Source organism: Pipra filicauda, unplaced genomic scaffold, assembly GCF_003945595.2.
Source record: "Pipra filicauda isolate LSUMZ 115617 unplaced genomic scaffold, ASM394559v2 scaffold143_size2779998_pilon, whole genome shotgun sequence".
Lineage (NCBI taxonomy): Eukaryota > Metazoa > Chordata > Aves > Passeriformes > Pipridae > Pipra > Pipra filicauda.
Window position 1 is genome coordinate 2513043 of NW_024103918.1, and position 26004 is coordinate 2539046.

Consider the following 26004-nt stretch of genomic DNA (forward strand, 5'->3'; position numbering starts at 1 on the left):
GGTGTTAATTACCTCAGCCTTATCCTTGTCTTTGGTAACTATGTTCCCCTCCATTCCTCTCCGTGTCCAGCAAAGAATGGAAGGTTTCCTTGCCCCTCCTTTTGCTATTGATATGTGTATAAAATCACTTTTTGTTGTCCTTAACAGAAGTGGCCAGATTAAGTTCAAATTGTGCTTTTACCTCTCTAATTTTCTTTCTACATGACCTAACTACATCCCTAAACACTTAATGAGTTGCCTGCCCTTTTTGCCAAAGGCGATAGACTCTCCTTTTTCTCCTATTTTCCTGCAAAATCTCCTTATTCAACCAGGCCAGTCATCATCCCCACCAGCTCGCCTTTCGGCACATAGGGACAGCCTGCTGCCATGCCTTCAAGATTTCTTTCTTGAAGTATGCCCATCCTTCCTGGACCCCTTTGTTTTTAAGGGGTGTTTCCCAAGGTACTCTCCAAACCAGCCTCCTGAATAGGCCAAAGTCTGCCCTCTGGAAGTCTAGGGTAGAGGTTTTGTTGATGCCCTTCCTTACTTCACCAAGTATTGAAAACTCTAAAATTTTGTGGTCACTGTGCCCCAGATGGCCTCTGACCACCACTCACCAGCCCTTCTCTGTTTATAAACAGCAGGGCTAATGGGGCCCCAGCCCTGGTAGGTTCATTTATCAGCTGCAACAAGAAATTATCGTCTATACTCCTGGACTGCCTCTTCTCCGCTGTGTTGAGTTTCCAGCAGACGTCCAGCAGGTTAAATTCGCCCACAAGAACAAGGGCTGGTGATTTTGTAACCTCCGCCAGCTGCTTGTAGAATAATTCATCACCCTCTTCATCCTGGTTGGGTGGTCTGTAACAGACTCCCACCAGGATATCAGCCTTGTTGGCCTTCCCCCTGATTCTGGTCCACAGGCACTCAACCTGATTGTTACTGCCTTCAAGTTCTACAGAGTCAAGAGTCTCTCTAACATATAGAGCCCCCCTCTCCTACCTTGCCTATCCCTTCTGAAGAGCTTGTAGCCACCCATGGCAGCACTCCAGTCATGCGAATCATCCCACCACGCTTCCGTGATGGTGACTATATCATAGCTTTCCTGCTGCACGATGGCTTCCAGCTCCTATTGTTTGTTTCCCAAGCTGCCTGCACTTCAGCTGGGCTGCTGATTTCACTTCTAACTCAGGCTTTCCACCCTTGGGTTCTTCTCTGGAGAGCCTGGTTTCAACCCCTTCCCCCTTCAAACCTAGTTTAAAGCCCTCTGAATCAGCACTGCCAACTTATATGCTCGGGCTCTTTTGCCCTTGCTAGATAGGTGAAGCCCATCCAACTCTAGCAGGCTTGGTACCATAAAAATTGCCCCATGATCAAAAACACCAAAATTCCGCTGGTGGCACCAATCCTTTAGCCACCTATTGGTAAAATGGGTTTTCCTACTCCTCATTCATCCTGCTACTGCAGGAATCGAAGTGAACACTCCCTGTGCTCCTGCCCTATCAACTAATCAACCCAAAGCCTTAAAGTCCTTTTTAATTGCCCTGGTACCTCTTTTATTGATCTCATCACTGCCAACCTGTACTATCAACAGTCAGCCTGCAGTGAGCTAGAACTTGAACATTTAATTTTTGAAGTTGATTAAAACTGTGTTATTTTAGAGGTCTTTTGTTGAGGGGAAAAAAAATAGGTTTGGTATCTTAAATTCCTTTTCCCTTAAACTGAGCTTTTTTGATCACTTCACTTGAGATCTGAAGAATGTTTGCATTTGTAAACTACACTTTGGTGTGTACACTAGAATGCCATGTTAGTTAACATTACTTGTCACTGATCATAATCCTGAGGAATAAATCATGTCTTTTTGAGATCTCTGCATGGTTCATTTGCATTTTATGGGATTCATCTTGCCAAAACATCTCTTACTTGCAGCAAAATAACCCTTATAAATTTAAATATTTTTATTTGGAAAAAAAAAAGAAAGTTTCTATTCATTACTGTAATTTCATGAGTTTCCTTGGGAATATTGTTTACTCAGTATTCAAAAATGAGCATTAGTTTTCTGCGAATAGCTAAATATATTAAGGGTTTTTACTGCAGCAAATCAGATACCTGGATGCAGTCAAAATTTTCCTCTGTTGCTTCCACTGAGGATGGGCTCCACAGCAGTGTGGTTTTTCTGTTTGCTTGTATGAGATGTCTTGAACCTTCAAGTGAGTGCATTCAGATGCCACTGCAGAAAGATTTCAAATAGTTGCTTTCTCCATTCTTCAGAAGTGCCTATAAAGAGATGTTGTTCCTAATACATCTGCTGTGAGAACAGGTGTCCTGCTGTTCAATTTTGTGATGAAAGTAGCCTTAAATTTCAGGTCGCTGCTGCTGAGTTCTAAGAAAAATCTGAATAACTGCATGGAGAATTTCTCCCTTTACTGTTTTTTGCTAGAACTATGTCAGCCTCATACTTCAAGATCTGCAGTCTTGAAAATGTTCCAGGACAGATTTTTATGCCTGGCTTTGCCAGTGAAGGTAAAATGCTGATGTATTAGCACAGGATGCAGTGTAAAGGACAGCAAAACAGCAATAGTGTCTGTTTTCCTTCTTTGTGTAGCTAATTAACATACAGAAACTGAGTTTAATGAATACATTAATTACTCACCACCATCCCAGATCCATAATCAGGATTGACTTGATTTAACAGTTCATTGAAGCATTGGAATACATCTCTGAAGGATAAGTCATTCTTGGCTGAAATGTCACTCTAACCTTATTATCTCCTCCATAAGTCACAACAGAGTGTGGTTTTCTTCTCTTTTGACTGTGTTCCATTTTGGATTAATTTCTGGGATACCTTCCTACTGTACTAAAGCCACAGAACAGCCTTATTCATGAGCAACAGCTCAGTTCTGTCAAGGCTGGGAGAATAAGAATTGAGTGTTAGTGGTTAGAAAGCAGACACCTTTAATTCTGGGAGAAAACCTCATTGATTTTTACTAAGTAAATTTAGGTTTCCTTGCAACCAGGTTGCTGTTGTCAGCAATTAGTCTGTTGGTCTCTGGAAATTTCAGAGATGATTTCTGTAACTGTATTGACTTCTGAGTGTTCTTGTGGCCTGCAGTTTGAAAAATGAGGTAGAGGCAAAGTATCACCAATTGTGTGAAATTAAAGCATCCTTTGTTGTCATAGAACAATGTGCCCTTCTGTGTGGCACTGTAGTTTATGGATGAAATTTTAAAAATTAAGTTACAATAATTGCTGCTATGTTTTTAGGCTGAAATAGTAACAAGAAAGAAATCACTGATAACAATTTTTTCTATCCAAATGTAGGGGATTTTTTTTATATTTAAACAGATACATGTCAAATAAGATAATTTTTTAACTGTCTTTACAGCTGAAGTTGCGAGACCTTGCTGGCAAGGCACTGGCTTTTGTTCAAGAACTCGTAACAGCTCTCTTGAACTTCCACACATACACTGAGCAGAAGGTACAGATCTTTCCCATTGATTCTGCAACAGACACTATATCACCGTTGAATCAGAAGGTAAAGCTTACAGATTTCAGCTACAAGTATATTCAGTTATGTAGACTTTCAGTAGTGATTAATCTTAGTCATGCAGACTTCTACCACTTCACTGGAATGCTGTGAGTGTGTTCCTGAGAGCCAACCTCTCCTTCCTGCATGAGAAGTCTTTTCTGTTGGGTGAATTCTGTGAATGTGGCCAAAGGTACAGTTGCAGAGAATCTTTTTCTCCTGTGCCTCTGCAACAAGAACAATGTGATAATCAAATCAAAGCTTTCCTTTTTAATTGCTAAACCGAAGTGCATTTGTTAAAAGTTCAGCTGACTTGTTTTAAAATAATAATACTCAAATACTGCACTGCTAAATGGAACTTGTTTTAGTCAATGCACCGAGGCATGGGAGATGTTGAGACAGAATCTGGTTTTCTATATAAAGTGTTTAACTGTAACATTAAATAAAATGGATGGAAGGTAGACTTCTGAAGGAGAAATCCTAGACTCTGTTCCCTTATCAAAAAAACAACTTTATAATCTGATTTTGGGCTACTTGCAAAAAGATCTTTCATATAAGATCTTCTTGCTGAAGCTGCAAGTCTATAAAGCATGTTGAAATCAATATGAGAAATCTGACCCATCTGTTTCGACTCAACTCCGTGGGAAGGCTTTTTGAGAGTCATTCAGAGCTATCAGCTGCATTTTCTATGCCATGAAGCGTGGAATAGAGCTTTGTGCACAAGGATTTGTGTGGAGATGCATATATGTATGCTTTGGAACAAAATTGCATTAACATCAGAGCTGACTTCGTAGTGTAAGTGGACCTATGTGGATTTAAGTTGCTGGATGGCAGTATTTTATGATTCAGATTTTGATTTCTGTTTAGTAGTTGGTAGGGCTCAGACTTAAGCTACTGAGATGGATGTGGTTTGCATTGACCAAGTGGCTGCAGTGCATGTAGTGTCAATGTTAACTATCACAAAACTTTCTTGCTCTTGGGAAAACCTCCTTTTTATCTCTTTGCAGGTAAACAAATATGCTTATGAAGGTGTTTATCCACTAGAGAAACCCCATTCTATCTGCCTTCTCAGTTGATTCAGCTCTGTCAGTCAAGAATACACTTTTACAGAGAGTCAGCATAGATATAAGCTTGAGAACATTTTCTTGCTTCTGCCACAAATGCACTCAAAATGGCATATCCTTCCTGGGAAAACTGTGTGGCTTTGTCATCTTCCAAATGCTTTGGGGGAGGAACTGTGTCTCTTTGTTTCTATGGCCCAATGTGGTGACTGGATTCTACAGACACTAGTGCAGTTTACACTAAGGAATAAAGTCAAGTTGCTTAGACATCACTTCTCGCTGAATTTTTTTTCCCCCTAACATCCTTTGTTAACATTTCTTTGTTGCTTTTCAGCACAGCTGATATATGCAACTTAATCAGAACCGTAATTTGATTCTTCTTTTCTGATAATTTACTCTGATTCAGTAGTTCAGGCTTTGTTTTTGTAATTATGTCTCTTTTAGTCTGCCCTATTCTGTATTTATGACCTAATTCCCTCAGCGCATGCTACTTCTCAGGTCTTTTGCTGTGACTTTCCAGCAGTGAAGCATCTTTTATAACTGACTGAAGCTGTAGTTACTACTGTATTTTTGATTAATTTATCTGTTTGCTTGGCAAGTGTTCTCAGTGTGATTTTTAGCTACTCCACTGAACGGGTCAAAACCTCCCCATTAATATGGTAGAGAAAATGAGACAAATGTCAGGTAGTGGCTTAGCAGATTTGCACTGATTTATTTTTCCCCAACTCCAGGTCTTGTCTGGTGCTTTCGAGCTATTTTCCCCACCAAACACTCAAAATAGATGTGGACAATTCCCTTCCAGGTTCAAGTATTCCTTTTCTCTTTAAGTATTGAATTGCTGGGTTCTGCTGGGTCTTCAGCATCATGCCAGATAACTCAAGTCCTCTCTCTTGCAGCACAAGCCAGGAGCATTCTGCATGTGTCATTTCTTCCTCCTTATATTTAGGAATTTTCCCTAATTCTGTCTAGATTTGTGCATGCATGAATGAGGGCTTGGCATCTCACTCTTCTTGTTAACACTGTGTTGCTGCACTATAATAATACAAGAAATAATTAAAATCTCTTGTACCCTATTTGCCTGGGATCTTTAGCTGCTATTGTGGTTTAAATAACCAAAGGTGAAGGTGTCTTTCTGTGGGGCAAAATAAAAACCAAGATCGCTTTTCGCTACCTGTATCTGTGTGATAGCTAATCTGTGGAATTATCTTCCAATCTGTGGAAGAAGGTTTTTATGATACTGAGGTATCAAGAGGGAAAGCTGATGGTGTTGGTATGTTTTGACTGTGTGTAAGAGTACACACCTTCATTCTCAGGTATGCTTTTTTGAGGGCAAAATTAACCAAAGAATTTACTTAAACAATTTTCAGCAAAGTCAGGCAGTTCCACGAGGTTGAAGTTTCATTATTGCTCAGAGCTGTCATAGTTTTTGGAAGTAAGAATTCTCCTTTGATTAGTTAGTGCTCCATCCTTTGCATTGGGATAAGCATGCTTTGAGTCATTTTGAAAACTGCAGCGGACACAGATAAAGATAAAACCACATCTCTTGCTCTCAGTTTTAACTCAGTTTAGTTCTTCAGTACTTCACACGGGGCTGAGAGGCAAACAACAGCTGGGAGGAAGGTGGGATGGTTTATTCTGGTGGCTTAATGGTGCATTGATCTAACCTTAATTTGATGGGGTTGAGGAAGGAATGCAAGAATGTTTAAACTTAAAAAGTAAGGGCTTGGTGTGCTGTGCATGACAATTAAAATGGGATAGGGTGCAGTGGCAAAGCCCTAGATGTGGTTTTGCCTGGACTGCCACTACTTCTCGCTTTCCCTCAAGGTGTGTTTGTGTGTCCTGTGGAAGTGGTTGCTGTACATCACATGATTGTTATATCTTATTAATGACATCTTGGGCATCGTTTAAGATGACAGGTGCTTTGCTAAAATGGACCGTTCAGTTGTTAACTTGGAAAGATTTTACAAGAGCCTTCAACAAGCACCATTTTAAAATCTCTCTGTTCTCAGTTCTCACAATATCTCCATGAAAACGCTTCGTACGTTCGCCCTCTGGAGGAAGGAATGCTGCACTTGTTCGAGAGCATCACGGAGGATACTGTGACAGTCCTGGTAAGATTTCTTACTTTTAGTATTGAAAAAGATTTTTACAGAGCAAACCCACTTATATGTTGTTTTTCCTTTCAGGAAACAACAGTGAAATTGAAGGCCTTCTCAGAACATTTAGCTTCCTACTTGTGCTTTTTAAGAAAGATTCTTCCTTATCAGTTAAAAAGGTACTTTTGATTTGATAGATCTCATTTAAAGGTGCAGTAAGTGTCAGGTATGCAGCATTGTCAACACCTACAACTTAATATTTAAGTCAACCCTTAAAACACACTCTGGCTTAAAGGGCAGAACTTTTTTTTTTTTTTTTAAATGCTGGTTTCTGAGCCTTGAGGTTAGGCATCTTTCTTTCAAGGTGCTAGAGCTAAACTCATGTATTTTAAGGCTCTTTTCCCCCCCTTCCAGATGAGACTTTAAAAAATCTGTGCAGCTTTCATTAGTGTTTCTTAATGTTATTCAGTAGCATTGATATTATTCAGGTATGGTACACTGAAATTGTTAATGCCTTGAGCCTGTCTGAGGATTATTTATCATTCAGTACATGTAGTAGAACTTGGCCAGATGCACATCCCTTTTGCTTTAAAAATCTTTATTCCTGAGCTGGTCGAAGGGAGGTGAATTATAGATGTAAAAAACTGCTTAAAAAGTGGGTTTGGACTACACAAGAAGAAAAAGCTTTATTTATGTCTTCTTTACACCTGTTCTCTTGCTCCTTAGGAAGCAAAAGATAAAATAATTTATGTAGTGGAGGAAAAAGTCTTTAAACAGATGCAGTCAATTCCTTGCTGTGAGCGTAAACCATTCCTGGCTTGTGACTAAAATGCCTAAGAGTGGGGGTGCACACAGTAATTTTCATGTATTGCTAAGTCACTCTGCTATGTTAACCATTCTAAAGTAAATTCCTAGTCTCTTGTTCTTTTGGACTGGGGATGTAGAGAACACTTATCTATTCCAAAACTCGTGAACTTGTTTTTTAAGATAATTGCTTGTTTTTAAAAAAAATAATTCATATATTCCTAGTTTGGAAGAAGAGTGTGAGTCTTCTCTTTGCACAGCTGCTTTAAGAGCTAGAAATATGGAGCTACACAGAGACATGAAAAGGTTGACTGCAGTCTTTGAGAAGCTACATACGTATGTCAGTCTTCTGGCCTTACCGAGTAAGTGTCAGTTTTGGCTTGGTTGGTTACACTGACTGGAAGGTACTGGTTTTATTTTTGGACCAGTACTGGGTGGGTTTGTTTTGGTTTTGTTTTTTCTTGTTTTGTTTGGTTTGAGTTTTTTTTGAACCATACACACAGACACCAAATGCCACTTCTATGATAGAAGAAAACAATATGAATGCTGCTCGTTTGGTGCAGTCTGAACTCTGGGCCAGTGAGTTCTGCAGTGTTCTCTGTCATGAGCCTCTTTTATCCAGGCTGGGAAACTGAGTGTGCTGTAGAGTGTTTCATGCTCCACACTCCTCCTTCTGGACAGACGTGGGCATGGTGCAGGCCTGGAAATTACCAGGCAGTCACACGTACCAGATTTTAGATAGTCATAGTTAGCTGTAGAGGAGAAGAAACGACTCTGGGTTTTTATAGTGTGATTGACAGTGTGTCTTTTGTCATCCTTTAATTAGGAAATTGTTAATAAACTACATTTTATTACTAATCATCACTTCCAAGCCCTCTTGTTCATAAGATTATTACAACTGTCATGGTAATGACTAAATAAGATCAGATAAAACTTCTATATGTATGGGGAAACTATCTCCAAATGCATCCTGTAAATAACAAGAGGAAATGGTTATTGTGTAGCTTCAGGTTGTTTCAGTCTGCACTCTTTAGAAGAGCCCAGATGCTCCTTCCTACAGCAGTGAACATGTAAGTATTTCTGCATGTGTAAGTGGTTTTTGAGACCAAACCAATTGATATTGGTAAAATATGAATAAAACTTAGGGAACTGGAAAGTATTTTACCTGTCTACTCTGGCAAAATTATATATATATATATATATATATATATATATATATATACATTTGATAATGAAGGGGAAATTTAAGTAAATGAATCTGTTATGACTCACGCTCTATGCAAATGGTTCTAGTAGGTGGAAATGGAATTATTTTTAGGGTGACTCTTTTCATTCATGGTCAAATCTTGGTGTTGTGGTTTTCTTTTCCTTTTTATGTGGCACTCTTAGGTACAAAACCAGAAGGACTACTTAGGACAAATTATAACTTTGTGTTTACAAACATTGCTGCAAGTCTTCATGGATTTCATGACGTTTTAAAAGGTGAGAGTACGAGAATGTTGTTATGTTTCAGCTCTGCTTCTTTCTGTTTAACATAGCACACATGTACTCTCTCTGTAACAATATTGAATGTATAATATGTGATAAATCTGGTTTGTTTTGCCTTTAAAAGTGAAGATGAGAAACTAAACCTACTAACCACTTGTTTCAAACATTCGTGTGTGGTTTTCATTCCTCCGTTCTGTTAACTTTGTTAGTTGAAGTTGCTGGATTATTTAATTGTGGCTCACCACATCTTTCTGAGCAGTATCACTTTACTTTCTGAACTTCATTGCTCTATTGAAACGAGCATACAGATTGGAATGCTATTAAAGGTACATATTTTCCCCTGTTTACATACCGTTGACCTAGTACCTGTCTTCAAAGTGGAATTTTTCCTTACTATTTTTAGGTTGGTTACTATTTTTAACATGAATATATTACCAAAGCTTACAAAGAAGTCTGGGTTCTTTTTGAAACTTAATTTCCTATTGAAAAATGGCTTACCTTCCTTTTATCAGAAGAACATAGATATGTTATGTTTTCAGTGAAGTGATGTTTGGTTAAAACTCACAGTTTTAAAAAACTGATGTTTCTGTATGTCCTAGAATTTCTGTTCCCAGGGAGAAAATAATCTCTACAGATGAGTTGTTTTATTCCTAGTCAGTTGTTTAAACATTAAGCTTTTGTAATTTTAAGCAAATTTTTTTTAATAATAACATCAATAGCATGGCTCCGTTCTGCAGAGTCCTTGTTAAAAAAAAATTATATTAAAGATTATACCTCAAACCAAGAGTTTTAGAGAATAGATAAGTTTATTGATAAATACTTTCTACTTCTTAGTATGTTTACTGCAATGTAAAATCAACCCAACTTACACTTTAAAAGAAATAAGGAAAATAGAAGTACTGAAGAAAACTGTCAGTAGAATTCATTAGCTGTCCACAGAAATGTTGTGCTTAACATTTTGCACTCCCACACTCCAGAATGCTTGATTTGTCACTTCTCTCTTCTTTCTTGATCCAAACTAATTTCCAACTGCTTAAGCTTGCCTAAGATTATAACTTGTGGTGTTGATGAGCTGGGACTTCTTCGTTCTGTACCAATAGTACTTTATTGTAAAATAGCTGCAAAATGTTCATCTATCAAACAATTACCTTTTTTTTTTTTTTAATTAGGGCAAGTAGAGAATGTTTGCTCTTGTGTAATAAAGACTTGATTCTTTTTAAATTTTGGTGCTGTTGAAATCAAACAACATACCTAGATGTTACTGTGAATGACTTCAAAAAGGTTCTGTGTGTTCCTCCCCGTGCTCCTGCACCTGGCTCCCCCTTGAAGACTGTTCTGTTAATTTTACCTGAAAGAATATTAGAAAGTAACATTCTAAGCTTCTGATAGTCTTTTAGATTTGCTCTGACAGAATTAAAATACTCTTCCTTTAGAAATTGTGTGAGCTTAACACCTGGATATTGAGCGTGACAAAAAATTCTCCTTTTGAGTGTCCTGATGTAAACACATGGAAATGAAAAGTGTATTTGCGAGATGAAACACTAGGTCAGTGTGAGCTTGAATCCCCTATATAGCTCTGAGTTTTGGAACACAGAGTACACTTAAATATACACCTTTATTCTGCCTTGTGTAACAGCCATAATGTCTGTTCCTTATGATCACAGACAGTTGTCTAAGACACCATACTGAAGAACTAAGAGTAGCCAGACTAAACTTTTATACAACTTAGAGAGGGGAGAAGTGTTTGAAACCTGAGGTCGAAAACTGAATTTGAAAATGGTTGCTGAAATAAACCAGAATCGTAATTTGACATAAATGTGATTTTTTTTTTTTTCCTTTTCCAGATATTTCCAAACACTACAGTCAGAAAGCTACTTTAGAACAAGATGTTCCAACTGCCACACAGAAACTCATAACTACAAATGACTGTATTTTATCCTCTGTTGCGGCTTTAACAAATGGAGCAGGCAAGGTACTGGAGATTATGATTTCAATGTAATGCCCTAAGTTGTGCAGGTTTTTAAGAAAAAGAAGTAATCTTTAGTTGAATGATTTGAAAAATCTGTGTGTGCCTCTGATATTAATAATCTATAGTATCAGGTTTGTTCTTAAGGTATTCTCAGGCTGAGTTAAAAACCCCCTCATAAATGAGTGTTAAGAGTGGATACTGTGAAGAGGATGCTTTGTGTTAGTAAGGTCTAGGTTGTGTGGAAGGGCCTGTGACTTGTTTCAAATTCTTGTTGCGAAATCCAGTTTGACTGAATACTTGTCTTTTGAAAGAGTAATTGCTCTGATGAATCTTTCTGGTCAACTTAATTAAAAAAGTGACTTCTCTTGATCTGTGTAGATCGCCTCGTTCTTCAGCAACAACTTGGATCACTTCACTGCTTCATTGAGCTATGGCCCTAAAGGAGGAACAGAGTTCATCAGCCCTCTCTCAGCTGAGTGTATGCTGCAGTACAAGAAAAAGGCAGCTGCTTACATGAAGTCTTTGAAGAAGGTTTGTTCAGCTACTGTGCTTGCACAGAGAAAGTGCAGTTCTGTTGATACTTGGTTATGCCACAGACAATACAAACTAAGGATTTTCAGTATTTGGAATGGATTAGATTCTCTGAATGAGAATTTTTGGCTAAGGGAATGGAACCCTTAGAGCAATAATGCTGTTGAAAACTAGAGAGCATAGTTGCCCTCACAACAGAGGGTATGTGCCAATTCTGCCATTACCCATTTCCACTAATTATTTCTGTGCCAAGACTCCAAGGAGAAGATGGTAGCTGCTTATTTAATTTTCCTCCCGTATCCACCACGAATGCGGAGCAAATGATATCATATTCTTACACTTGCATTCACTGGAACACAGTGGAGAGCAACAGGGAGAAAAAAAAGGCAGCTGAAAAGGAGGAGCACTGGAAAAAATGTGCTGAACCAAAGGATTGAATGCCGCCAGATCTCTCTGTTGTCTCTGTTAATTTTAACAATTAAGTGATGGTGTGCTTAACAGTTGTTACTAAATCACTTTACTGCAATGTCTGTAAAGATGTATTTGATGATTAATTAAACACTTTTGAGTTTTCTGAGTGCTTTAAACAACTGCACCTTTTGGGGCAGTATTTCTTGTGAGCTCAAACCATTTTTTCCTACTGGCTGGTAAGCACTTGGAACATGGTTTTTCTTCCCTTTACTATGAAGTAAGGAAGGCAGTAAGAAAATAAATGTAGAATATGCATTCTGATCTACTGTGTAACATGTTTTGAGGTTTCTTTTGTTCTTCTACAGCCTTGTGCAGATTCAGTGCCTTATGAAGAGGCTTTAGCCAATCGCAGAGTTCTCCTGAGTTCTACAGAAAGTAGAGAAGGTCTTGCACAACAGGTATTCTGGTATAAATTTTACTAATGTATGATAATGTATTTTGTAGGAGAAAAGTAATATCAAATAGTCTCCACATACTTTGTCTGTGGTCATGCATGTATTGAAGCTTAAAATTAGCCTGTAGATGTATGGTAGAGTTTTGAAAGTAAAGCTTACCCTTGTCAGGCTGGATTATCTTCTCTACCTGCAGAATGTACATGTAGTTATAAAAGACAGGATTATGCCATTGATAGCTTTATTTGTAAGTACAAGAAGTCAAACAATCTTTAATTATTCAATTAAATGCAAAATAAAGACAAAAATAAGGCATACCGAAGGATTAATTTGTTTTGAGTCCTTTTTTTTGGACTGTGCAGGATTTATTAGTACTGGTTAAGAACAATGATTTTTCTATTCAGTTAGAGTAATAGAATCCAGTTTCTGTCTTCCAGTGTGCATATATATATATTTTTATTTTTTTTCTGGAAGCTGAAACAGGGGAAGGTTACATGGTATTTAAAAGGCCTACACAGTTTGCCCATCTCCTCATATGAATGAGACTGACTGATTAATACTGAAACTTCTTTATTAGCTTGAATGCTCAGACTGTGCTTGACTCATTGTCATTGAACTTTAAGAAAAATACTTTGGTGTGTATGTGGGGGTTTTGATTGTTTTGGTTTTTCTTTTCTGTGTTTTGTTGGAGTTGTTTTCTTGTTTGTTTGTTAGTTTGGTTTGGGTTTTTTTGTGAGTAGTGGCTAGTACTCAAACTGTGTTAGTAGGGGTGAAATAAATTTCAGCACAAATGTGTGGAGTGATTAGATGTGTTCTGTTCCACGGTTGTTTTCTTAACTAGACAAAGTGGGTGGTTCTGTCTGGGTGAGGTGGTGCAGCTGGAGGGGAGAGTTTGTCTTTCTAGAGTAGAAAATTATAATGCTGGTGGTGCCAGGTACACATCTTTCAAGTTTTTATAAAATTCTTCCCTGCTTTGATTTTTCACCTCATACAATGCTGCCAGTTTTATGAGCTATAACTTTGTGACACAAGTTTCAAACTAATTAAAAACATGGTCATTTTTGACAGTGGACCGTAGTTACTTGTACAGCTCGAAACAGTAGTTGTTTACCTGCTGCACTCTTTGTTAGCTCACTTATGTAATGGTTTAAAATAATACTGTCCTCAAACATTTCCTGTGTGTGGCTTTTTTCCCCTTGGGTTCAATAACCTGGACTGTAAACTTTCCCTCCTAAAGGTTCAGCAGAGTTTGGAGAAAATTGCAAAACTTGAACAAGAAAAAGAACACTGGATGTTGGAGGCCCAGCTAGCTAAAATAAAGCTAGAGAAAGAAAACCAGAAACTGAAGAACTCTCTTAGTGGAAATTTAACTGAAACTATGCAGGAGCATTCCATTTTGCCAAATGTAACAGAACAAAAGAAGGAAACCACAGAAAAGAGGGAACCCATTAAGAGTACTAGTCTGGTAAGTGACCTTTTTTACTTCAGTAGAGAAAAGTCCACTTTCTTTAGGAGTAGTGCTCTTTGATCAGTGGAACAGTAATAATGAAAGCCTTTTGACTGTGTTGAAGAGCATTCATGCTTGGGGTCCTTGTGTTTGCAGAGCTGCCTGTGAATACTTTCTGCAGAGTTTGGAACTTCTTGCATTTTGAGACTTTGTTCGCTGTTATAACTGTCACAGAGATATTTTTGTAGCTCTGTTCTTGTGTGACTGAGGGGGAAATATTAGGTGCTTAACCTCTAGATTTTTCTGACTCAGTAGCTGGGAAGCCTTGCAATTGGTGCATATCTCAGGTTGGCTCTGAGTTTCCAATACTTTTATTCATCTCTAGGTATGTTAAAGCAAATGAAAGTAGGTAACTAGTGTTTGTAAATGGGTTATAAGATTTACTACATGTCAGTTGGGGTTCAGCAATTGCTTTTGGATGTAGCATGGATTCGGTCCTTGCTCTTCTGTGTTGGGAAATGGCTTTTTCCTGTTTACTACAAGTATTTAAAATGGGTTGGCTCTTCCCTTGAATTACCACTTCTGAAGTGGTATTAGCAGGAATGTCATCTGTAAGAAATAATCAAACTACTCTGCTCAGCATTCAACAGAATTCTTTTTTTTTTTTTTTTAACTCCCCACTGTCCCACTCCAGGAAGAAATAATCAGTGGATTGTTTTGAAGTCCTCAGTTTTGAAGTAAACTGGGACCTTAACTTTTTGATCCTCTATTTGAATCGTTAGGAGTTTGAGGAGAATTTTTCCAGGCACAATGCTTAACATAAATTATGGGTCAACATATCGTATAAATATTTCCCATAAACCTCAGTCTCTAGTCCTGTTGAGATGGAGAGGAAAAAACCCTTTGATTCTCTGTGAAGATATTCTTCCATGAAACTAGTTATTGGCATACACCCCTCCTGTAGAGTTTTGTCTAAGTGGAAAGGAAGAAATTCGGAAGGTACTCAGTAAATCCAAGTCGTCTTTCCTTGCTCTTATTTAAGACAAGTAACATTTCAATGCACTGAAGTACCTCTGAATTAGTTTCATATGATCAAGCAGTTGCATAATCATAAAAGCCCAGCTGCATCTTGTTGCTTTTATTGCCTTTTCCTCTGTGCATAGCAAGGCAGGGGATATATTTGGAGAGTTGGTGTCAGCTTTAATTCTGTTCAAGGCATCCATGTAATCACTCTTGTTTATGTTACAGGTGGAAATACTTAAATTTGGTTTCAGTTTGAACTGCTGCAAGGTTTTTTAAATTTAAAGTTCTTCTTTGACTGAAACCATAATGACTTGCAGTTATGGTATCTATTTTTGCAGTCCTCATTAAGTGTATTTTCTTCCTTGTTCTAGATTGGAATGTTGACTATAACTACTGATAATGAAAAGGTAATCTGTTTTAAGCATTATCAAAGCACATCTGCTAAGTACTTCAATTCTGATGCTGTTAAACTTACTCCAGAGGTCTAATTACCAAGAATAGTGTCATATAATGGCACGAGTCACCTGTGTAGTCTCTATATACTATATAGTCAAATTTCTGAAATCCACGTATTTCTTAATTTTTTTCTTCTGTTAGTGAACTCTTATTTTACCCATTTAAATATTTTGGAGCAGTGCGAGCTGTGATCCAGGTCTGTTATGTGTAATTTGAGGAAAGCATTGGTCTGTTTGTGCTTCAGTAGCCCACACTGCATTCCAAGCCTCCATTCTTATCTCTTGAGGAAGGGCTCAAGCTGCTAATAAGTCCCTGACTGCAGTGCTTGGTGTACAGGCTATCCCAAACCAGAGGTCATACTGAAAGAAACTTGGAACCTGCTCTCACTTTATTTAGCACTGCTATAGTGTAACACTTGTCCCAACAGGAACTCCGCAGAATAAGATTCAGTGCTTTCCCTTTTCTGATGCTGAAGGAAGTGATGTGTGTTTCAGTTTATGCGTCCTTTTCTTCTGAAGGTGTGATTAAAAAGGGTTAGGGGGCCAGGGAATAACTCATACAAGCTCTTAAAAGCTTCAGCATAGTGCTGGACTTGAAGGTAATGACAGATCATGTGAAAGCTGCCTCCAGCGGGCTACTTATACAGTTAACTTATAGTTAACTAGCAAGTTGTTTGGCTTCTTTATTTTTTCTTTTCTTTTTAAAATTCACATGTCTAAAGAAACTTTGGGAACATGCAGCATTAGAAATAGTTTTGACTTTTGTGAGCTGCTGAAATTTAGTCATGTCAAGGAATTCTTCCTTGTTGGGAAAAGATAGAATGTTTTTACGTGGGTGAAAGCACTTCTGCAGTGGATTTTCGTCTTCATCAGACATGTTAAATCAAGCTAAATTCTTACCTCTCCAGTCAACTCTTTGTCCTTCAAGGAAGTTTGATGTTGAGAGTCACCATCAGAGTGGCAAGTTGCAGTGTGACCTGCTGTTATCTGTCTCTTGTGTTTGGGCAATTTAATACTTTCGGGTAGAGCAGCCAGGCCTCAGGAGGGGAGAAGTCTGTATAGAGGCAATGTTGTGATGCAAGTGTTCAGTCTGTTAAACGTAAATACTGTCTGCTTAAATTTTTGCTTTGCCAGGCTCCAGATGTTGAGTCTCGTGAAGACCTGATAAAAACCCACTATATGGCAAGGATAGCAGAACTTACCTCTCATCTGCAGCTTGCTGACAGCAAATCAGTGCACTTTTATGCTGAGGTGAGCATGCAGGCAGTGGCTCTGCTGAAAACAGTAAATCTCTTTTTCAGCTTTCCCCAGGCAAGTGCTATGATAGTGAGTTTAAATATATGGAGCATAGTGTTTTTAAAAATCTGTTCCTGGAGTATTTTATTTTTTGACTGTGGTCTAGTATGCATGAAAATGGATACTGTAGAGCGACTTTTTTAAAATAAATTCTTTAGTAGCCTTGTCTTGGGTGTATTAAGAAGTATAATGTGTATCATGTATAGGTTTGTTCATGTAAGCTGAAGTAGCTGGTTTTAGTTACCTAGATAGTTTGGACTTAATTTTAAGGTGATGCTGATGTCATTCAAAAATGTATGAGTGTATCATGAAGTGATGAAAGCAACTCTCTTCAGTGAAAATTGGTTCTTAGACATAAGTTATACTTCAAGAACTTCAAGAATTAACAAAATTATTCATTGTATCCATAGTTTCCTGTTTTCATTTAGAATTGTAAGGTAACTTTTTTTGAAAACAGTGGCTGTTTTGATTTGTGTAATTAACTGATGTGAAATATAACAAAACTCCAGGTTAACAGAACAAATAATCTTAAATATTTTTTAATGGTAGAGTGGAGGAGCCATCTTTCCTGTCATATTTGATCAAGGTATGAAGTGAGTTGTTTGTGTTGTATTTTACTTATGAAAAATTTCCTAGCAATTATGGGAAAAACATGATATTAGAGGATTGGCAATATGGTAATTCTGTAAAGTGAAACATTTCATGTTAACTATTACACTACCTTTGCATTTAAAAATGTGCACAAGCTCTGATTAAGTTTCTTGAAATCTCAATGTTACAGAAAGATGGAAAAATCAAAGTAGTCACCTAAAGATACCACAAGGCACAGTATTTCTAATACTCTGGAACTAAGTTTCCTTCCTTCTCCCATCCCTATCCTGTTCCTCTTGATAGTGTCGAGCACTTGCCAAAAGACTGTCTTTAGCAGAGAAGTCCAAGGAATCGCTCACGGAAGAGTTGAAGGCAGCCAGTCAAAACATCAGTAGATTACAGGCAAGTGAATTGTTATATAATGTAATAATGCAATAGATGCTTTTTGTAATCATGTGTGAGGTGAAGTTGGAGGAGAAAAATTACAGCCATCTAGCATGGCCATGCCATTACTAGGTCCTTAGGTATGGGATGTAAAATCTCTAATAGTATGTAGAGAAGAACCTTAAGTGATACATTTTAAATCCCAGGTATAAAGTTGAAGTGGAACATCCTTGCAAGGAAAAGGCTGTAGTAGCCAGGCCTGTGTTTTAGCGCATTCGATGTCAAGGATTTTCGTGAAAATGAGGGAGTTTTAATGTCAAAAGGTGTGGTTGTGTGACAGCTTTCAGATTATACAAAGAATTCTTAATCCTTTCTTGCACCTGGACCTGAAAGTTTTAAAAGATGCCAGGTTAATTTTTTTTTTCTTTTTGAGATAGATAGATATCTTAAGCAATGATAACTTTGGGCTAATTTTTAAGAAGCTGTTGTTAACTATAGTTGACTTTTATGCCAGATCTTGTGGATGTCCTGTCCATTTGTCCTTCCCCTCCACACAGCTAAGAAAGGAACCAATATTAAATAAAGTATATATGTAAATACTCGGTTCCTAAATTCCTTCATGTTTTCTTTACATATAGTTCATAACTTTATTGCTCACCTGTCTGTGATGGTGGGTACTGAAATTGCTCCATACAGGCAGTGAACATAATGTTATAAACTTTGAACAGTTGTATCCATGAACAGTTCTTTTAAACACTCTTGTGATTTGTTCCTCCAAGAAATTCCATAATCAAAATCCAACTTGGCATGAGATGTTAATCTCCGAGTACATATTAAACTTCCTAAAAAAAGATAGCAGGCACAGTGTTTGTATGTTTAGTAGTCTGCATAGTATTGAATCATAGACCTGTTTAGATTGGAAGGGTTCTCTGAAGGTCACTTGGTCCCCTCCTTTGGTCAGAGCAGAGAGAGTTCAGGTCAAGCTGTTGAACGGGATATTTCCTGTACAGCCATGCTGGCCTTGTGCCGCAGTCATTCCATTTCTTAAGCGTTGGGCTGTTCCTTGCTCTGTCCTTGATCATTCAGCTTTCCTGGGCCCTTGTAACTTCCGGGGCAGTTTTACCTGGGAACTTACGGAGCAGACATTGAAAAAAGCCAAAATCTACTCTTCTTAAATCTAGGGTTGCTGTAATTCTGCTATTCATCTTGCTTGCTTCCCTCAGGATCTTAAATTCCACTAACTCATGGTTGCTGCACCCAAGGCCACCATTGGCTTTCACATCCCTGACCAGCTTTTCCTTATTTGTGAGTAACAGGTCCAGCAGAGATCATATCTTAGTCCTGTTGATCACTGGTATCAAGAAGTTCTTTGCCACACTCAAGACAACTCCTGAGTTGCTTGTGTTCCACCTTGCTGCCCTTCCAGGAGATGTCAGAGTAGTTAAAATCCCGAATGAGGATCAGGGGCTGTGGATGAGAGGTTTTTATCTGCTTGTAGCAGATGCCTACCATATCACCCTGTTGTTCTCCTGTAATCCCTACTTCTGAGATCTTAATTGTCTTCAAGACACTCCTTCACATAAAGCATGATTTCTTCCCTTCTATCCTGTCTTCCCTAAAGTGTGTGTATCCCGTCATTGCTGTGTTCTAGTCATGCACACTATCCCCCACATCTCTCTAATCCAAGCTCTGTAACTGCATGTGGATTCCTTCAGCTTTGTATGCCATGTGTGTTCATGTCCAGGCCATGCTTTAACCCTATAAATGTTACTTGTTTCCTGGCTGGAGGCAATGTTGGAAAACTTGGCTGTTACTCTTTTATGTAAGCCATAAAAAGCGGGGGGGAAAAATCTAACAGAAACAGCACAAAAATAAGGGGAATAAACCATGCATGAGACTTCAGGTAAAAGAAAAATAGTTATTGACTTTCTTTGATAAAGCAATTGTTTTTTTAGCTGAATTGCACACATTCAGTATCACAAGTGGAGGTAGAAGTTGGCTGCTTTGCCAGTTGTCACTAATATTGAGCAAAGGCTTCTGGTTGTGTTATTTTTCCCTTAGGATGAATTGATGACGACAAAGAGAAGTTATGAGGATCAGTTAAGTATGATGAGTGACCATCTCTGCAGCATGAATGAAACCTTAACTAAACAAAGGGAAGAAATTGATACTCTAAAGATGGCTAGTAAGGTAAGTTGGCAGGTGCTGGCCTTAGGCACTGGTTGCATTTTGGAGGTGTGTGGGTTGTATCTGGTGTTTCTGCAGTGCTGCCCTTTTAACTATCCAGTTCCCAAGCTATAGTTCTCATTCTCAGCCAAGTGGAAAGGAAACTCCAAACCTGCTTCTGCACTTTGCAGTGAAGAAAAAATTCTTGCAAAACATACATGTGGGAAAGAACAAACTCTTTGTGTCACTGCTTCACATTAGGCTTTCAAAGTGTACCCTCCGATGGCAGATCAGCACCTTTTTTTGTTTAAATGTGGTGAAAATAGAACTATTTGTAAATCCAGCTGGTGATGCCAGGTGGTTATGATTAACTTCTGGGTAGGAGTGTCCCTTCTGCACCCCTGTTGGTCACAGCATACTCTGTTCTCGGCAGCTAGTCTCTTTCTCTGTTTTATTTCCATATTCCAGCTTGTTTGTCTCTCATGGAGGAATGAGAAAGTTACTACTTACATTCTTCTGTGAGTTTGAAGTGCACACTTAAGTCCTTTTCCAAGCAAGGAATCTGCCCACTTATAAGAAATAAATTTCTGACTTATCTTAATGATGAAAAATACAGAAGTCTGTTGTTTTGAGCAGTCAGTGATTAAACCATGGTATATCTTACTCTGGTGCTTCTAGGGATTGGCAGGTGTTGTGAAGGCCTTTGCCCTTCACTCGTCTGGCTGTGAAATGAATAAATTAGCATTATTCTCCTTAATCCTGGAATGCACGGAAGCAGGTTTTACTGAAGGGTTAAAAAAAATTAATAAAAAAAATCTATGTTTTGGTTAAAGATCCCAAGATGGCAATTTTTGTTTTTTTAGAGTAAGCTCTTCCCCCTCCTTTTACAGAAATGTTTTTCTTCAGATATCTAAGTGTTTTAACTTGGCACTGTATTCTTTAAAATTACTTCTGGGTGTATAAGCTCTTGTGTTTTTCGAAGAAAGCTCTTGGCTGCACACTGATCGTAGCACTTCATGTTTTTATAAAACATTTTCTGGAATTTTTCACTTGCCATACTTTTAGGACTTGAAGTGGTACTCTGTCTGTAAGGAAGTACCTCAGAATCTCACAACAGAAGCCACACGGGTTTTCAGATGTTACCCAGTGTAGAAGGCGATTCAGTTGAAATCAAAATGATGCAGTTAAAACCTTTATCACTTGGAGAGAGTTGTTGGTTAGATTAAAAACAAATTTTATCTTAAGGAAATAGAAAGGTGAAGAATTGCCAGCAAGTAACTATTGCAGTAAAGTTTATTTTAAGCTACATGTTTCCTTTGTGGAACTATTGCAAGTCAAATGTGAGTTGGTTAGCTGTGGAACAATTTCTTTTTTAAACCACGAATAATCTGCACAGACCAAATTAAAATATGTTTTGGAGAAAAGCTGTAGGATGGGGGATTGATTTTTCTATTTGAGGCAATTATTCTTATAGGATATATTTGAAATAACACTTAAAGGTGAATTGTGATTTGACTTGCCTTCACTGCCCTTACAATATTGGTGTTAATACAGTTGAGTGTCTTGGGACATACCTCAAATGTCTCTTTCACAGGTTTCAGTTGAAGTACCTTACTTCATTTGAAATATCTGGTATTTGCCTCTGTTATACTTACAGAAATAGTGGGATTTTCAGAGCAAGCAGCTACAAGCTGCCATTATTAAAAGTCTGTAGTCTGTTTTCAGTTTGACTGTACTTTCTTTGCTGTAGGCACAAATTATCAGACATCAAGGTTTTGTGTGTTACCTGTCTAAATTTTCTTATCTGAGTTACATGTTTTGTTCACTTGTTTCTTGTTGCAGGGAAATTCTAAAAAGAACAAAAGTCGATAGTTTACGGCTGAGTCTTTGGAAGCTGCTGCTGCACAGGATGCAGATAGTGACCATTCATTATCCAGTACCTGTTTGTTCCAGGAAGCAGAGGCTGGTATTGGGTCTAGTAAAAACTGAATTGGTGCTGTAAATGGCTTTAAAATATTTAGAACTTGTAACAGATAAAACAGAACTTAATGCTGGCTCTAAACCAGGAAATACACACTCTGTGGATAATTTATATAGTAATTACCTTCAGTTTTTACTGTGCACTTTTTAAAACCAGGTTTTGATTTCATGTAATAACTTCAGATTTTGTATATTTTCAAATATATGTATGTATTAACAAATTTGGATCAGTGCAGTAGTTGTCTGTTTTTGAGTTATACGTTTCATTGTCAATATGTGTACATTCCATTACTTGTTAGTAACAGTTTAAAAATGAGTTTTGAGACTTTTTTTGGCCATGCAAGCTGTGCAGTTACTGTAAGTGTATTATTCCTATTCTCAGCCCTTTTGAATTAATTGGAGTTGTGGCTTGAAAGGATTTTTACGAATTCACACAAGTAAATGGGTTCATTATTTTAGACTGCAACTTTTCCTGCTTGCATTTGGCACTTTGGATATTGAAGTAAAGAGCACAAACAGCTGAATTGGGATACTTCTATGAAACTGCTTTAAGCCCTTACAATAACATTTTGTTTACACATATATGTATATATATATTGGTTGAAACAGCTGTTTAAAGCTAGAGGAAACTGTGATTGTCATTTACCCCAAAAGAGTGAAACAATATGTGTAGAATAGATCACCTTACTGTGCTCTCTTACAGTAAAGAAGAATACAAAATATGTGAAAGATTTAAACACTGAATTTGCAAAAGGTGTTTATGGAATTAAGTCCTAATGGATTCACTGAGGGGATGCACATGGCTTTTCCTGTGTTTTCAAAAGTTTGTGAACTTTAGGCCTCTCCTAAGACTTTTTTTTTTTTTAAGTGAAGTTTAATACCACAAGTTTTCACAGCATTGGTTTGTTGGTTGGGGTTTTTTTGTTTTGTTTTTTTTTAAAATCAGGTGCTGTGCTGCTCCACACTTTACATTGATCTTCTGTTCCATAATTTGCATTATGGCACTTACTTGTCCCATAAGGGTTTACTCCGATATCGAAAGTGTTGATATGTATTATCAATATGTAATAATAAAATCAACTACATGAAACCAGCCTGACTTTTTTCTTAATTCTGGCTGTGCCCAGGTTGCATGGTGTGATATTGTGGGGGGGTGTTAACAGGTGTTGCTGGTGAGGTGAGCTGAGGTAAGTACATCAGTCTAGTTACTCTTAATGGTGCTTCTCTTTGAGCCAGGCTGCATTTCTGTACCTAATGCTGCTCTGTGCAAAGTACATCGAGCCCACATTAGCATTTCTCACCTGGTCTGCTTGATCACCACTGTGGAACTGTTCTGTTGTTTTTTCCTTTTAGAAATGCAAAATAGATGTGGTTAGAAAAGGGAGAGGAGATGGGGAGAGCCTGCAGGGTTTCTTATGAGCACGGTGTTGAATTTAAAACTGGGTGCTGGTGCTAATCCGGGTTGGGAAGTGTTTGCTTTCTCTCAAACCATTTTATGGAAGCAGGTACAGCTTCGCCTGTTTCAGTTAGCGTTGGAAGGTGCTTTCTTCCAATTCTTTTGAAGCTGCCTTCTCTGAAGACTTTTATCTTGCAGTGAAGGTGCTAATTCAGTTATTTTAATTCTCTGAATCAAATTACTAGATGTGTTACTGATGCTACTTTTCATAGGTAGCTGCATTCAGAAAAAGGTTTTGCTTAGGCATTTTTGACATGTCCAGTTAAAACATATGCTTTGAAGAGAGTGTGTTTAGAGCTTGCATAAAATGTTATCTCAAACATTACAACAGAATATATCTCAACATCCAAACTGGAATTCATACAGAATGTACAGGCATTTAGGTACAATTCCAATGCACATTAGTTTATCAGCATTTTTTCTTTGCAGTATTATTTGGGAGTGTGTTTGTGTGTCCCTCTCACCAATCAGCAGTAAACATGCTTAGGGAGAGACAATTTTGATCACTCGAGCTCCCTTCAGTTTTTTAGGAAAATGTTTTGAATTAAGCTTTAGAAAACTGTAAACTACCAATACTCGAAAATAGAATCTGGAAAAAAAATTTAAAATGGTATTTTGGATACTGCTATAGTAATGTTGTAAAGGGGCATAGTACATTACATTTAACTTATTGGCATTAGAAGCTGGATCAAGTAGAAATGCCCAACTAGCTTGTGCTTATTATCTGCTAACCAGGTGATTCTGAATCTGTTTCTGAATATCTCAAATGCTGTTAAATGTTTAAATTGCTACTACATAAGGCTATGCAACTGAAGGCTGACTTCAACATGGCAGTGAAGAATTCATCTTTGAGGCAAAGTTGTCCAGAAATAGAAACTCGAACTACTTTGTGTATATGAAATAGTATGTGCAGATTATCATGGGGTGTACAAAATTTGGGCAAAGAAATGCTACTAATACTGAAATTAATCCTCAAAAGTGTACAGTGTGAATGCTTGTCTTACTAGTTGATTAATTGGGGAAACTAATGACAAAATGTTGCAATCTGGAAAAAAATCTAGAACATTACTGTGTAAAACCAAGTTTAAAGAAAAACCCTAATGACAGTTAACTTTTTGAATGGACAGTTCACTGTAATACACAAGTTTTTAAAGCATTTTTAGAGTGTTTAATTCATGTCTCCATAATGTTGGGCACCTCGTGAGTAGTCTCTCACACTCATGCATAAGTGAATAACTCAGGAAACATCACTATTTTAATGGTTTTAATAACTGGATTTTCAGAAGTTCTCTCTGAACTTTGTTTTTGAAGCTATACTAACATATTTAAGGATTTTAAAATGTTCAGCTATCCTAGATTTCTGAAAACACATCCCCAGTAACTATTCTGTGTGCTCAAAATAAATATTTGCTGTAATCACGAATGAGTTCAACTTCAGAACTGCCCTTTTAAGAGCTACTGCTTCATGAGTCATGAAAATACCCAAGAAACACCAAATACATTGGCTATTTTAAAAGACCCTAAGCTCTTAGAGGTCAGAGGTTTCCCTGCCTGAGAGATTAAATTCTAAAACAGGATCTTAGGCTGACGTTGTAGGCTGTGCAAGGGTCTCATCTCACTGCTGTTTAAACAATCATCTGCTTATTTTGTTACATAATTATTCATCTGTGATTTGAACAACGATCATCTAAAATGTTGGTTTAAAAATGGTGGTGTTTGTCATGTCTTGTGTTAGTTCCTTCAGATTAATTCTGAACCAGCTCAACATTTCAGTAATAGTGGAGGCTGGATCTTCACGATGGATGTGATCTAGCAGCACTCCAAGCAGCATCAGTATTGAAATTGAAGCATTCGGTTTTCCCATCTTTGTTGAAATACTTTGGCTGGTTTTGTGGATTATTTTCTCTTTTTCCCAAGCCAGCTCCATTTCTTGTACTTGTGAGGATGCTGCTCCACATACTTTGCTTTCCCTCACTAACAGATGAGTTGAAATTTTGGTGTGAAGGTCTTTGGCCCAGCATGTTACCTGGATGCTGACTTTGGACACAGTGATCACACTGTTTAACAGTGTTCACTAGGACTCCAAAGAACAGATTTGTTTGGACATATAAAGCATCAGTTGCAAACAGGAAAGGAAATAAATTTTGTATCCACATATTGCCTAGACTGGAGAGGTTATTTACTGGATTGGGTGAGCAATGTGAAAGCTGTGGGATTTTGTAATAATATAAATCCACTGATATATTAAACTTTGGAGAACCATCTGGCCCTGTAACCTGGGCAAACCTGTTATTTAATACAGTCTGTATGTAAGGTAATTTGAGAGCACTATCTTAGCAACAGCAGGGTCATAATAAAAATAAAGCTTAGTGCAGTAAAAAATGGTAATTGTTGCCAGAGGTCTGATTACTTCCTCCCACAAAGGCTGGATGCTGCTCGATTAAGAATGCTTGTTCTGTCTTATTCTGCATTTTCTGCCTCTGTTATTACTTGCAGAATTGCTCAGCTATGAATTAAAACCATGTTTGTTTAGAAGGGGCCACATTTACCTGAATTCCTGAATATTTCTTTTAATTAGAGAGTCAGAGACTTGCTTTAACTGTAATTGTCTGTGTAGAACTGCTGGCTTGGTTACAGAGGGGGACAGAGAAGAGCTTTTGGGGACCTTTGTAAACCAGGTTTACTGGTTGACTGGGGCTGTGAACTAAACCACACGGAAACTTGCCGGGGGCAGTTTTCATTATCTGCCTCTGCTCTGTGTGTAGGCAGCTTTAGACATGTCAATGCTAATTCAGAATCACTCAGCTTCTTGCAGAGGCAAGTCCTATGAGGAGAGGCTGAGGGAGCTGGGGTTGTTTAGTCTGGAGAAGAGAAGGCTTAGAGGTGACCTCA

General features: G+C 37.9%; 1 protein-coding gene across 1 annotated transcript in view; it reads left to right on the forward strand.

Annotated features, from left to right (window-relative positions):
- Positions 1 to 22749, forward strand: part of PPP1R21 (protein phosphatase 1 regulatory subunit 21) — a 37458-nt gene extending 14709 nt beyond the window's left edge. The window contains exons 9-22 of the mRNA XM_027710812.2: positions 3362 to 3511; positions 6573 to 6674; positions 6750 to 6838; positions 7689 to 7825; positions 8853 to 8945; positions 10796 to 10923; positions 11299 to 11451; positions 12228 to 12320; positions 13552 to 13779; positions 15156 to 15191; positions 16374 to 16490; positions 17430 to 17528; positions 19572 to 19700; positions 21519 to 22749. Of these exons, the coding sequence (XP_027566613.1) occupies positions 3362 to 3511; positions 6573 to 6674; positions 6750 to 6838; positions 7689 to 7825; positions 8853 to 8945; positions 10796 to 10923; positions 11299 to 11451; positions 12228 to 12320; positions 13552 to 13779; positions 15156 to 15191; positions 16374 to 16490; positions 17430 to 17528; positions 19572 to 19700; positions 21519 to 21548 (1584 nt within the window). The 3' untranslated portion in view covers positions 21549 to 22749. The remainder of the gene's footprint in view (positions 1 to 3361; positions 3512 to 6572; positions 6675 to 6749; positions 6839 to 7688; positions 7826 to 8852; positions 8946 to 10795; positions 10924 to 11298; positions 11452 to 12227; positions 12321 to 13551; positions 13780 to 15155; positions 15192 to 16373; positions 16491 to 17429; positions 17529 to 19571; positions 19701 to 21518) is intronic.
- The last annotated feature ends 3255 nt before the right edge of the window (positions 22750 to 26004 follow it).